This window comes from Dama dama, chromosome 12 (genome assembly GCF_033118175.1).
Source record: "Dama dama isolate Ldn47 chromosome 12, ASM3311817v1, whole genome shotgun sequence".
NCBI lineage: Eukaryota > Metazoa > Chordata > Mammalia > Artiodactyla > Cervidae > Dama > Dama dama.
This window is the reverse complement of record NC_083692.1, coordinates 89,806,936-89,819,703: the sequence shown is the minus strand read 5'-3', so window position 1 is coordinate 89,819,703 and position 12,768 is coordinate 89,806,936. Positions and strand designations below refer to the sequence as shown.

Sequence of the window (12,768 nt, the reverse complement as noted above, 5' to 3'; positions counted from 1 at the left end):
GCTGTCCTGGAACCACTAAAGACTTTGTAATAAACTAATATGAGAATAAAATAGAGAATATACATATTTCTCTAAGTAGCGATGATGGCTTATCGATGTAACACAGATAGCTTGTTGATATAACACAATACTATCCAGTATCTCCAGGTACAGAAGGAGTTAGCTATTGATTTATTTCTTCACTCAGTGAATGAAGTCCTAAGGATTTGCTCTGGTGGGAAGATAAAAAAAAAAAAAAAAAGATTTCAAAGTGTAATAAATGCTGTTCAGTTCAGGTCAGTCGCTCAGTCGTGTCCGACTCTTTGCGACCCCATGAACCGCAGCATGCCAGGCCTCCCTGTCCATCACCAACCCTGGAGTCCACCCAAACCCATGTCCATTGAGTCGGTGATGCCAACCAACCATCTCTTCCTCTGTCATCCTCTTCTCTTCCTACCCTCAATCTTTCCCAGCATCAGGGTCTTTTCCAATGAGTCAGCTCTTCGCATCAGGTGGCCAAAGTACTGGAGTTTCAGCTTCAACATTACTCCTTCCAATGAACACACAGGACTGATCTCCTTTAGGATGGACTGGTTGGATCTCCTTGCAGTCCAAGGGACTCTCAAGAGTCCTCTACAACACCACAGTTCAAAAGCATCAATTCTTCCGTGCTCAGCTTTCTTTATAGTTCAACTCTCACATCCATACATGACCACTAGAAAAACCATAACCTTGACTAGACAGACCTTTGTTGGCAAAGTATTGTCTCTGCTTTTTAATATGCTATCTAGGTTGATCTTAACGTTCCTTCCAGGGAGTAAGCGTCTTTTAATTTAATGACTGCAATGATTTTGGAGCCCAGAAAAATAAAGTCAGCCACTGTTTCCACTGTTTCCCCATCTATTTGCCATGAAGTGATGGGACCAGATGCCATGATCTTAGTTTTCTGAATGTTGAGCTTTAAGCCAACTTTTTCACTCTCCTCTTTCACTTCCATCAAGAGGCTCTTTAGTTCTTCTTCACTTTCTGCCATAAGGGTGGTGTCATCTGCGCATCTGAGGTTATTGATATTTCTCCTGGCAATCTTGATTCCAGCTTGTGCTTCATCCAGGCTGGCATTTCGCATGATGTCCTCTGCATATAAGTTAAATAAGCAGGATGACAATATACAGACTTGATGAACTCCTTTTCCTATTTGGAACCAGTCTGTTGGTCCATGTCCAGTTCTAACTGTTGCTTCCTGACCTGCATATAGGTTTCTCAAGAGGCAGGTCAAGTGGTCTGGTATTCCCATCTCTTTCAGAATTTTCCACAGTTTATTGTGATCCACACAGTCAAAGGCTTTGGCATAGTCAATACACGCTGTACCTAATGTAAATAAAACAGGGTAGTGTTACAGAGTTAGATGAAGAGAACTAATTTAGGACAGATATCTGAGACAAGGAGCCTGCCATGCAAGAAACTTGTGAAAAACCTTCCAAACAGAGGAAACAGCTAATGCAAAGATCTGAAGGTGAAAGGAAAGTGAAAGTGAAAGTTGCTCAGTAGTGTCCGACTCTGGGCGACCCCATTGACTATACAGCCCATGGAATTCTCCAGGCCAGAATACTGGAGTGGGTAGCCTTTTCCTTTTCCAGGGGATCTTCCAAACCCAGGGTTGGAATCCAGGTCTCCCGCATTGCAGGTGGATTCCTCACCAACTGAGCTGTCAGGGAAGCCCTAAAGGTGAAAGGGGCTTGGCTCATTTCTTGGAACAGAGAGAAGGCCAATGAGACCGGAAGGGATGGGTTGTGGAGATGAGGGGCACAAGATAAAGATGCTGAAGTAGACTGATTAAGGAACGTGAAACCTGATAGAACTGTCTTTAAGATTTCTGTGCTTTTGGACAAATTAATCTTTCAAAAATCTCTGTAAAATGAGTATAATGTTTTACCTATCTCATAGGGATATCATGAATATTAAACAACACAGTGTGTCTCCAAGCTATCAATACATGTGTGCATGCTCAATCGTATCTTACTCTGGAAAGAATACTGGACTGGGTTTCCATTTCCTTCTCCAGGGGCTTTTCCAAACTCAGGGATTAAACCCATGTCTCTTGCATCTCCTGCACTAGCAGGCAGAATCTTTACCACTGAGCCACCAAGGAAGCCCCAAGTATTCAATAGTGTTATTTTAAATTATTTAAGAGTAGAAATGACGTCAATTTTTGTGGTACAGGTCCACATTGCTGTACCTCTTCTCAGCATTACTCCTGGGGAGAATTTATAGTTGTTTCAACAGAATCAGTGACATTCCCGATTCTGTTTGCTGTCATCTCATCCAGCGGCTCTGATGTTCAAATTTAAATAGGTATATCCTATGTATGCATATGAAGTTCAAATTTAAGTAAATTTAACTACCAGAAATTTTGTTAGGAAATTAAAATATTAGAAAATATAAAAGATGTCTTTGAATTTACTGGGAAAAAATCTTATGGACATTGTGTGAATATTCTATTCTGTTTTTTCCAAATATAACTGAAAATTGCAGTTAGACAATAAACAAGGAAGGTGGATTGAGCAGGGTTAGTCCCTCCTCCCAGTTAGTTGCAATTATTCTGGTCAAACTAGTCTATCCATACCAGAGTATTTCACCCCTGACATCTAGAAGTGAAGAAGAGAAAAAGAGGCAAAGGAAAAAAAAAGGCACCTCAGTTTGATTCAGTTCAATAAATATTTATAAGTACTGGTGTGTTAGTTCAACACACACCAATTTTAGACTCCTTTGACTCTTGTTCACCCATATGGCAAAATTCCACTTCAGCTGAACTTCCTATCTATTTTCTCTATGCCTACAACAGAACAGTCCTGTTCCTTTTTTATACACATCTCTAAGACTGTATCCCTGTCCATCAGAAAATGTAACTTAATTGGTAATTATACATTCGTAAGTGTGCTCAAATGTTTAAATGCAATTAAATGTATCTTTTCCCCAAGTAGACTATAAACTCTAAGAGAACAAGAACTATGAGTATTTCTTGTTCATTATTGTATCCTCAGAAGATGGTTTTATGCACACACACACACACACACACACACACATGTATATGGACAGTATATCCTTTGTCTTCCACTATCTCCTAGAGTTTGCTCAGATTGATATCCATTGAGTTGGTGATGCTATCTAACCATCTCATCCTCTGCCACACCCTTCTCCTTTTGCCTTCAATCTTTCCCAACATACAGTCTTTTCCAATGAGTCAGGTCCTCACATCTGGTGGCCAAAGTATTGGAGCCTCAGCTTTAGCATAAGTCCTTCCAATGAATATCCAGGGTTGATTTCACTTAGGATTGACTGGTTTGATCTCCTTGCAGTCTCAAGAGTCTTTTCCAGCACCACAATTTGAAAGCATCTATACACACGCACACACATATATATACTATTGAATAAATTTGTGAACATGTTAGACACTGTGATAGATAAACAGGGATACAAAAAGACTAAGAAATGTCATCAGTTCTCAAGGCACTTAAAATATTGCAGAGCAGAGAAGAAGTGAGGTGAGAAGTTAGGCCACATGTTAGTTATCGAGGAAAGGATCATTAAAAGTGATTTCATAACGAACAATGATGAGATGTATTTAGGTCTTCAATAAATCATTTACAGATAGTCTCCTAACCTAATGTATCATTGCTAGGTGTTGTGGTTTTAAAATATGTACACAAATGCTTTGATACTTCCTACTTCAAGAAGTGGAGCCTAATTTCCCTCCCCTGCATCTAGCAATGTGTTTTGGACAAAGAGAATGAAGTGAAAGTGACGGAACACAGCCGCTGAGACTAGGCCATAAAAGGCACTCGGGCTTCCTCCTCACTCCCTCTGAGGGAAGCCATCTGTCACACCAAGAAGACACATCAGCAGATCTGTGGAGAGACTCTCATGGAAAGGAGCAGCCAATCAAGGAACTGAGACCTTCTGCCAACAGCCATGTGAGTGAGCCATCTCGGAAGCAGCGCCTCCAGGCCTAGGCAAGCCTTCGGATGACTGAGCGCTCGGCTTAATTGCAACATCATGAGAGATTGTGTCATGCACCCCAGTTCAGCTGTTCCTGAACTGCTGGCCCAAAAAACTGAAGATAACGAGTGTTTGTTGTTTTAAGCCACTAAGTTTTGTGATCACTTGTTACACGGTGATGGATAACTAACACGATAGAAACTAGTGTTTTTCTAGAGAGAAATTGGGAAACAGTACCAAATGGGCAAGTAACTGCCTACAAAAACTGAAGATAATAAATGTTTGTTGTTTTAAGCCACTAAGTTTTGTGATCATTTGTTACATGGTGAAGGATAACTAATACGATAAGTACTAATATTTTTCTAGAGAGAAATTGGGAAACGGTACCGGATAGGCAAGTGGCAACTACTTTTTCTTGCTCACACATCGGCTACAACACTAGAATTTTTAGAAATTTTCCATTCCAAGTATCTACCCTCAAATACTTATCAGAATGCACTTAATTGAATGCATCTATGGTTGAGCAGTAATATGTTGAGGTAGAACAAGAAGGCGAATTCCTAGACTTGTGGGAAATACCCTTTTTTGACCAAGGTAATACATAAAAGTTTTTTAAGTACTATGAGGCTTAGATTGAAAAAGAGTCCATTGCCCCAGCCTATTCTACCTTTGAGATCCATTCTTTAATTCATTAACATGTGTTTTTTTCTTTTTTGGTTTTTGCCACCGCATTTTTAAGTCGTATGCTTATGCTGCTATTTCTTGTTAGATCAATTTTAGGATTTGTCTTTTGACTTCCTAATAAGAAAGATAAAGACTCAGCAGCACTTTTGTATTATTCCAGATTCCCACTTTCCCTACCTCCACCTCCCATATACAATATACACAAGTTTTGGTTAAATTGCTGTCCAGCATTTATCTTACTGTGAGGCCTCGCAAGTCAAACAATATGCTATAGTTACATTAGGTTTATTGTAAAACTGTTTTGAACTTCCTGTGATTAAAAGCTGCCTTACTTTAAAAAGTGTTTAGTTGGGTTTTTTTAAAACCAATTTTTCTCTGAATAGTGTTTTTCAGAAAGTCACATCAGGTGTCCCTCCTGTCCTGATTTTCCTGGAGAAACCCCTCCTGGAGGCCACGGTCTTCTTGCTCTAATCTGGGTTCTGTAGGGATGCTGTGTAACTCTCTTCTGGAACTTCCCTAACCCTCCTCTTGTGTACTATCTTCTCTTTCCTGATACCCAGGCCTCCTCATTTTTGGCTTATTCTGTTTTTTGGTTGGATCATACCCTCTCAGTGATTTTATGAGAAAGGAGTAAAAATGTACATTATCCTTCGTCTCTAAAAATATCCTAATTCTGCTCTGCTACTTAATTAACAGTTTAACTGGCTATAGAATTCTCAGAATGTTGAAGGCCTTGCTCCGTTGTACTGTAGCTTCCAGGGCTTCTGCAGTGCCTTGCTGATTCTCAATCTTCTCTCAGAAACCAGGATTTCTTTTTTTCTTTCTGAACTTTTTGTCTCTGTTAGGAGAGTTTTCTATCCACTGACTGGGGATTCAGTGCACCCAGTGAATCTAGATAACCATTCTTCCATTTTGGTTATTTTATTGAATTACTTCTAAGGTCACCTCTGTTTGTATGTTCTCCCTTCGTGGTACTCTTATTAATCAGACTCTTCTCCTTGAATTAATTCTCTAATTTTTCCCCATCTCTTCTTATCTATTTCTACATCTTTGTCTTTTTATTTCACCATCTAGAAGATTTCATCAATATTTCTTCTAGTGTTTCTGCTGAAACTTCTTATTTTAGCTACCATATATTTAGTTTCCAAGAACTCTTTCTTATTCCTTGCTTGTTCTTTTCAATGTAATCCTGTTCTTATGACCTTGATGATTCTGGTATAGCTTTTTGATTGTCTTCCTTTCTTCCCTCTCTGTTTCTTCAAAGTTCCCTTTTTCCTATTTATTTTGGCCTATTTTACTTTGGAGGCTTTCCTTAATCTGGTGAGCTTTGATTTTCTGATCATAGGATGAGTGAGGCACTAAAGTAAAAAAAAAAACAAACCAGTAGTGTGAGTGGGAGGGACCAGCTGTCTTCTTGTTTTTGATGCCATTGTTTATTCCTAGAAAATTCTCCAATTCCTTTTTATTTTTCTTTTTTAGGCTGTTCTGGGTCTTCACTGGGGTTCACAAGCTGTTTGTCTCAGCCCGCTAGTTACCCTACTAGGGATCGAACCCGCATCCCATGCATTAGAAGGCAGATTCTTAATCACTGGACCACCAGGGACTCCAATCACCCTTTAGAATGGAAGAGAAAAGGTTCAGGAGTGATGGGGTGAGTGGAAAGAAGTGTATAAGGTCTGCAGTTTTGGAACTGAGCATTACAGGTGGTCTGCTGAAGGTTGGGGAGGAATTTTAACATTCAGCATGGAGGGATTTCACTTAATCTACACTTTTTCATTTTAGAATTTCCTCTCTCTTTGGAATCATGCTGAGTCTAGAGTCCCTGGGTTGTAGCCACCCTGTTTCTTAACTGGAGAGTCCTGATCTTGAAATGTTTTCTAAATGAATTTTAGATAACTTTCTTTTATTTTTTCTAATGAATCAATTAGTAGTTGAGATTCTACTGTCATCAGTTTTCCCACATCCATACCTTTTGTTAATTTTCTATTGTCAATTCCAATTCTACTCTGTCCTCTCCCTGATTCAAAATTACTTCTGCCCAAAAGGATCGCTTTGTTTCTAAGTTTATAGTGGTTGTTTGAATTGTAATCATACACTGCCCTGTGACATCTCATGCTGTTAGTATCTTTTTACGTTCGTTAGTTAATTTGTTTGTAAGTTGACTAACTCACTCAGAGTCAGCTTGTGAAGCACAAACATAATGCTGAGTGCTGGGAAAACTGAGACTACCAAAGGCAAGTTCCTTACTCACCTGTTGAATATGGAAAACCTACATAGAAGTATATATTTGATTCCATGTGGTAGGCACAATTATATGCTCTTATGAGACCAAAGAAGAGGAATCTGTACAACCACAGAGGAGGGGTTAGGGGGGATTTCCTGGAGGTAGCAGTTGCCTGAGCTGAATCGTAAAGCAGTTGAAAGTGAAAGTTGCTCAGTCCTGTCTGACTGGGGATTTCTCCAGGCCAGAATACTGGAGTGGGTAACCTTTCCTTTCTCCAGGGGATCTTCCCAACCCAGGGATCAAACCCAGGTCTCCTGCATTGCAGGCAGGTTCTTTACCAGCTGAGCCACAAGGGAAGCCCCTTAAAGGAGTTAGCCAGGTGTATTAAGTTGATGGGTGTGGGACAGGGGAGAAAACATTTCAGGGGTGGAAATAGGGGGAGCAAAGATGTGGCATCTGGAAACAAGGTCTCTGCGCATGCGTGCTAAGTCGCTTCAGTTATGTCTGACTCTGCAACGCTATGGACTGTAGCCCGCCAGTCTCCTGTGTCTATTCCCCAGGCAAGAATATTGGAGTGGGTCGCCACTTCCTCCTCCGGGAGATCTTCCCAACCCAGGGCCCGAACTCAGCGCCTCTTATGTCTCCTGCATTGGCAGGCAGATTCTTTACCACTAGCACCACCTGCGAAGCCCAGCAATGTCTCTATGGGGATAATAGCAGTTCACTAGCTATAAGGCAGAGAGGTGTTGGAGATGAAGCTGGAGAAATAGTGGGGACCTTAAATGTTGTGCTGCGAATCGAATCTTGAATTTAATTCTCAGAAGCACCAGATCAAGAGCATGCAGATTTTAGACAGAGGTGTAATTTACATTTTTGAGAAATCAGGTTAGCAGGGAAGACTGTTTTTTGCGAAGTACAAGCCTAGAAGCTGGGTGATCAGCTGGGGAAATATTGTAATAAATCAGGTGAGCAACAGTCAGGGCTGAAACTAGTCCTAGGTCATAAGGATGGTGAGAAAAAAAATAAGGATGGTGAGGAGGGAATAAACTGATGACAGAACTGGTGGGATCATGTAGATCATGGATCTACATGGATCCCAGATCAGTAGATCATGGGAGGTGGAAGAGAGGGGGGAAACTGAGACTGACTTCCTGATTTCTTGCTGTCTACATATGTACGTGGTAATGTGAGAAAACCAGATGGCTGTGTCCCATAGAAGCTTAAGGGAGAGATCTGAACTAGAAAAACAGACTTGGGAGTTATTGGCATAAAGGAAATATTTAAAATCATGAGATTGGGCAAGTTTATCCAAGGTAGAGTATAGATAAAGAAAAGCACTGAAGAAAGGATAGAATCCTGGGGAAGACTCACATCTTAAAGGAGAGCCCATGAAGGAGACAGTTACATAATATCAGAGAACTATAAGGAGGACCTAGAGTGTTTGCCACATAGAAATTCAATCTAAGGAAGAAGGAATCAGCTTTGTCGAAGCAATGGAGGTGTTATTATTTCGATGAGAAATGGTAATTGCATTTGGAGATAAGGTCAGGTAAAGAGGAGTAGGAAGGTGGAGTTGGCAACCAGACTGCACAATGGGCTAAGGTGTGAATGGGAAATTAAGAAGTGAAGTCAGTTACTATCTATAGTTTGCTCTTTCAGGAACCCAAGGTAAAGAAGATGATGACAGAACTTAGGTGGCAGGTCTCCCCAACGTGGGCTTCCCTGGTGGCTCAGTGGTAAAGAATCTGCCTGTCAGTGCAGGGGACGCAAGTTTGATCCCTAGGTCAGGAAGATCCTCTGAAGAAGGAAATGGCAAGCCACTCCAGTATTCTTGCCTGAGAAGTCCCATGAACAGAGGAGCCTGGTGGGCCACAGTCCATGGGGTCACAAAGAGATGTGACTTAGCGACTGAGCAAAACAACTCTCCAACTCAGATGATGTCAAGCAGCTCAACAGAAAGTCTACTGATACAGCATCTGCACACACCCATTCAGTAAATACTACATAAATAGATCTAACCAAATACCAGCACAAACCTTTAGGTTTTTACTTAGCCTTTCTTCCTCTTGTGTGTCATAATAATCTTTTTCCCTGACCACATTTTTTTCCTTAATCATTTCCTTCTGGTCTATTCAACGTCAGAAATTGTTTTATGTAGCGAGAAGCTTCTCACAAAAATCTCCATGTCCCATTTTGAGAAATTGGCCTCAAGCCATTTCCTGCTTTGGTCATTAAAAAAAATAATAATAGCTGTTGTTTGCAGAGTAATCAGAATTTCATCAAGAAATGCTGTGTACATTAAATCTAAGTCATGTTATTGTTATAATTGCTAGTATTAGAATAACAAGGTGGTGACCTTGTTCATCTCTAAAACATTTGATATTGTTTAGTGAAGTTATAATAGATGAGAAGCTGGACTTTCAGAAATCCAAGGTTGAACTATGTACCCTGTGGATGCTTCTTAAATAGTTATTTGATGACTAATCAGTTATTTCATGGGCCTTAACATAGACAAGATGATGTCAGAGCAGGCAGAGTTGAAGAAGTGAGCTCACACAAAGGACCAACCCAAAGAATTCTCAGGGAAATGTCAGTAATATTTGTACAGTATGTATAAAACATTCAAGTATGTGAAAGCATTTATACAATCTAAAATCCCTTACAAATGTGAAAGGAATAATTATAATTATCAAGACAATAAAATAAGATCCAGCAATCTCACTTCTGGGTTTATGCCCGGATAACTATACTTCCTTTTGTTTGTTTTTGACACCACACAGCATGTAGGATCTTACTTTCCCCATCAGGAATCAAACCCATGCCCCCTGCATTGGAAGCACAGTGTCTTAACCACTGGGCAAATAGGGAATTCCCTGGATATCTGTACTTCCACTTTCACCCAGCATTATTCACAATTGCCAAAGTATGGAAACAACCTAAGTGTCTGCCAATGGATAAATGAATAAAGAAGATGTGGTATACACATACAACAGACTATTATTTAGCATGAGAAAGAAAATCCTGCCATTTGCTACAACATGCATGGGCCTTGAGGGTACTGTGTTAAGTGAAATAACTAGACAAAGACAAGTACTGCATGGCATCACTCATATGTAGAATGATAATAGGTCAAAGTCATAGAAACAGACAGTAGAAAAGCACTTGGCAGGGGCAAGGGGGTGGGGGAAGCAGGGAGAAGTTGGTAAAAGGGTTCATTCTTTTAGCTTTAAGATGAATGAAGTTAGGGGATCTACTGTGTAACACGGTAGCCATAGTCGATAACACTGTAATGTATCACTGATATTTTCTGAGAGTTGAACTTAAATACTCTCACCAAGAGAGGGAAGAAGGGTAAATACATAAGATGATAAATGTGTTAACTTGATGGTGGAAATCCTTTCACAATGTCTATGTATGTCAAAATCACCAAGATATACACTTTAATTATCTTACAATTTTATTTGTCAATTATACTTCAATAAGGCTGGGGGAGGGGGGGGAGGCAATAAAATAAAAAAGATTATCTTAAATGGTGATTGTTTCTGATATGTTTGCTAGAAATCTGTTCTGGGCAAGAGTTTTAAGTTATGGAATAGAGCCTTTTTCATGGGAATATTGAGGTTTTTTAAACTCTTCCAAATTTTGGGCTATTACATCAGCATGAAATTCAGAGCTGATTCATGTTGAGACTGTTTCTTTCTGCAATTTTAGGCTTTATTCATTTAGTTTCCCCTTTTTCACATGGTGTCTCTCATTTTGATAGCTTAATCTTCAGACATTAATGCTCTGAAAATGAAAGTAGCTCAAGAGTGTAAGAGTGTAACTCCTTGCGACCCCATGGACTGTAGACTGCCAGGCTCCTCTGTCCTTGGAATTCTCCAGGCAAGAATACTGGAGTGGGTTACCATTCCCTTCTCCAGAGGATCTTCCTAACCCAGGGATCAAACCCAGGTCTCCTGCATTGCAGGCAGATGCTTTACTGTCTGAGCCACCAGGGAAGCCTGTTAATACTCTAGGCATATGAAATATATTCATTCATTTTACAAATGCATGCAAATATTTTTGGGAGTCACAGGCATAATCCCTGTTTAAGGAGTTAAAAGAGATCACAATTCAGGAATAGAGACATAAAGTAGAGCTGTCATAAAAGATGATATACTAAAGTCCACGGGCTGTCCATCCACGTGCACGGACTGGGTCTCATACATCTTTGTATCTCTGATGTCAGGCTCATTCTGGCAGAGAGTAAGTTTATTGAATTGAAATTAATTTAGACATTGGAACCAGGTGAAGAGGAAACCAGGAAGACCCATGATGAGGGATCGAATGAGTTAGGTCTGTCCCTAGAGGGATATGAGAACCCATACACAGTATAATGAAAAGACAACTTTCCAGGTAAAAAGAGAGTGATTGTATTAACAATCAAGTTGTAGATACTAAGATCAGAGATACTCCTGCCCACCAGGGTATCAGATGACGGGTGACTTTTTAATTACATGTTCACTGGCATTCATGGTCAGAGCAGAGGGTATGAGTCTCACCTCTACCACACTAAGTGATTTTTAATAATGTAAATAAATCCTATGCCTATTTTTCTCAGAAAAATAGGAGTATAAAACCTATTTTAGGTCTACCATATCCTAGAGTTAAGTTAATAAGAGATGACTTTTTAAGAAAAAACAAAAAACGGTTTACAAAAAAATAAATAAATCGAAACATTCTAACTTTTAATGCAATGTGTAAGACGCTGGATAGCTTTCCAGTTTCACCTCGAAAAATGTATCCTTTAAGAAACAAACAAACAAAAAAAAGCTGACGGACCAGTCCCAGGGCTGGTCTCAGAGGACCTGGCTCTCTCATGCCAGCTCCCAGGCCTAGGTCATATCCCCTCACCTCTCTGGGCCTGTTTCCTCCTATAAAATAAAGAGTGATCTCCCACCTCGGTCCACACTTGACTATGAAATGTGGCTAGTTTGTATAAAATACATGACAAATTTCAAAGTTAAAACTGTAAAATATATTATGAATCGTTGAATATTGAGTATATTTTGAAATATTTTGCATATATTGGTTTCAATAAATCTATATTAAAATTAATTTCACCTGCTTCTTTTTGCTCTTTGGATGTGACTACTAGAAAATCATCGTACGCAGCCCTGGTATTGATCACAAGTATCCTTTTCAGCTTTATGACTCAGCCAGGGCCACCGTGGACACGTAATTCACGGTTTGATTTCCTCGCATCGAGATACGGAAGGACTGGCCGGGAATGAGGAGGCTGGGGCGGGGCCCTACCGGAAGACACAGACCCCTCCAGCGTTGGCTCGGGCTCTCGGAGCTGGGAGGACCCCGACTCCCGCGCGGGGCTGGTGGCCGCAGCCTGGTCGGGTACCCAAGCCCGGGGCGTTCAGGGGACTCGGGGCGGGGGCGGGCGCGGCTCTCCGGGCTAGGCGGAGTCGGGGAGAGGGTTGGTGCGTCAGCCACACGCGCGGGGAAGGAAGCGGGCCTCAGGTCCCAGGCGGCCCGCGCGGGCGCCCCGGCACGTCCGCAGGCTGCGACGAGAGGTGGCGGCTTCTGAGAGGAAGGAGAGACGAGGGCGGGCCTGGGAGGCGGCCGGGAGGTGGGGCGCGGCCGGGGGCTGGCCCGCGCGGGCTTCATCTGCGGACGCACGGCCTGCTCCCGAGCGCTGGGGATTCCGAGGCGAGGCACGACCAGCGGCTGGAGCGGCTATGGGCCGCCGCTGGGGCTTCCTGATCGGCTTCTTGGTCGCCGTGGGGTTGCTGGGCTCGGGCCACGGCGAGCAGCAGCCCCCAGAGACGGCGGCGCAGAGGTGCTTCTGCCAGGTAAGCGGTGTGCGCGGCGGGGCTGCGGGTCCCGGGACCCCT

General features: G+C 41.6%; 2 protein-coding genes across 3 annotated transcripts in view; one reads left to right on the top strand and one right to left on the bottom strand.

The window, feature by feature from the left end:
• Positions 1-1,003: 1,003 nt before the first annotated feature.
• LOC133066720 (uncharacterized) lies at positions 1,004-12,595 on the bottom strand. The gene is made up of 2 exons (XM_061158077.1): positions 12,179-12,595; positions 1,004-1,347 (listed from the first exon to the last, which is right to left on the bottom strand). Exons 1-2 carry the CDS (start codon positions 12,539-12,541, stop codon positions 1,279-1,281), a joined length of 432 nt encoding a protein of 143 aa, XP_061014060.1. The 5' UTR covers positions 12,542-12,595; the 3' UTR covers positions 1,004-1,278.
• Positions 12,475-12,768, top strand: part of ERO1A (endoplasmic reticulum oxidoreductase 1 alpha) — a 50,614-nt gene continuing 50,320 nt past the window's right edge. For both annotated transcript variants that reach the window (XM_061158075.1, XM_061158074.1), the window contains exon 1: positions 12,475-12,726. In XM_061158075.1, coding sequence (XP_061014058.1) covers positions 12,613-12,726 — 114 coding nt within the window. In that variant the 5' untranslated portion in view covers positions 12,475-12,612. The remainder of the gene's footprint in view (positions 12,727-12,768) is intronic.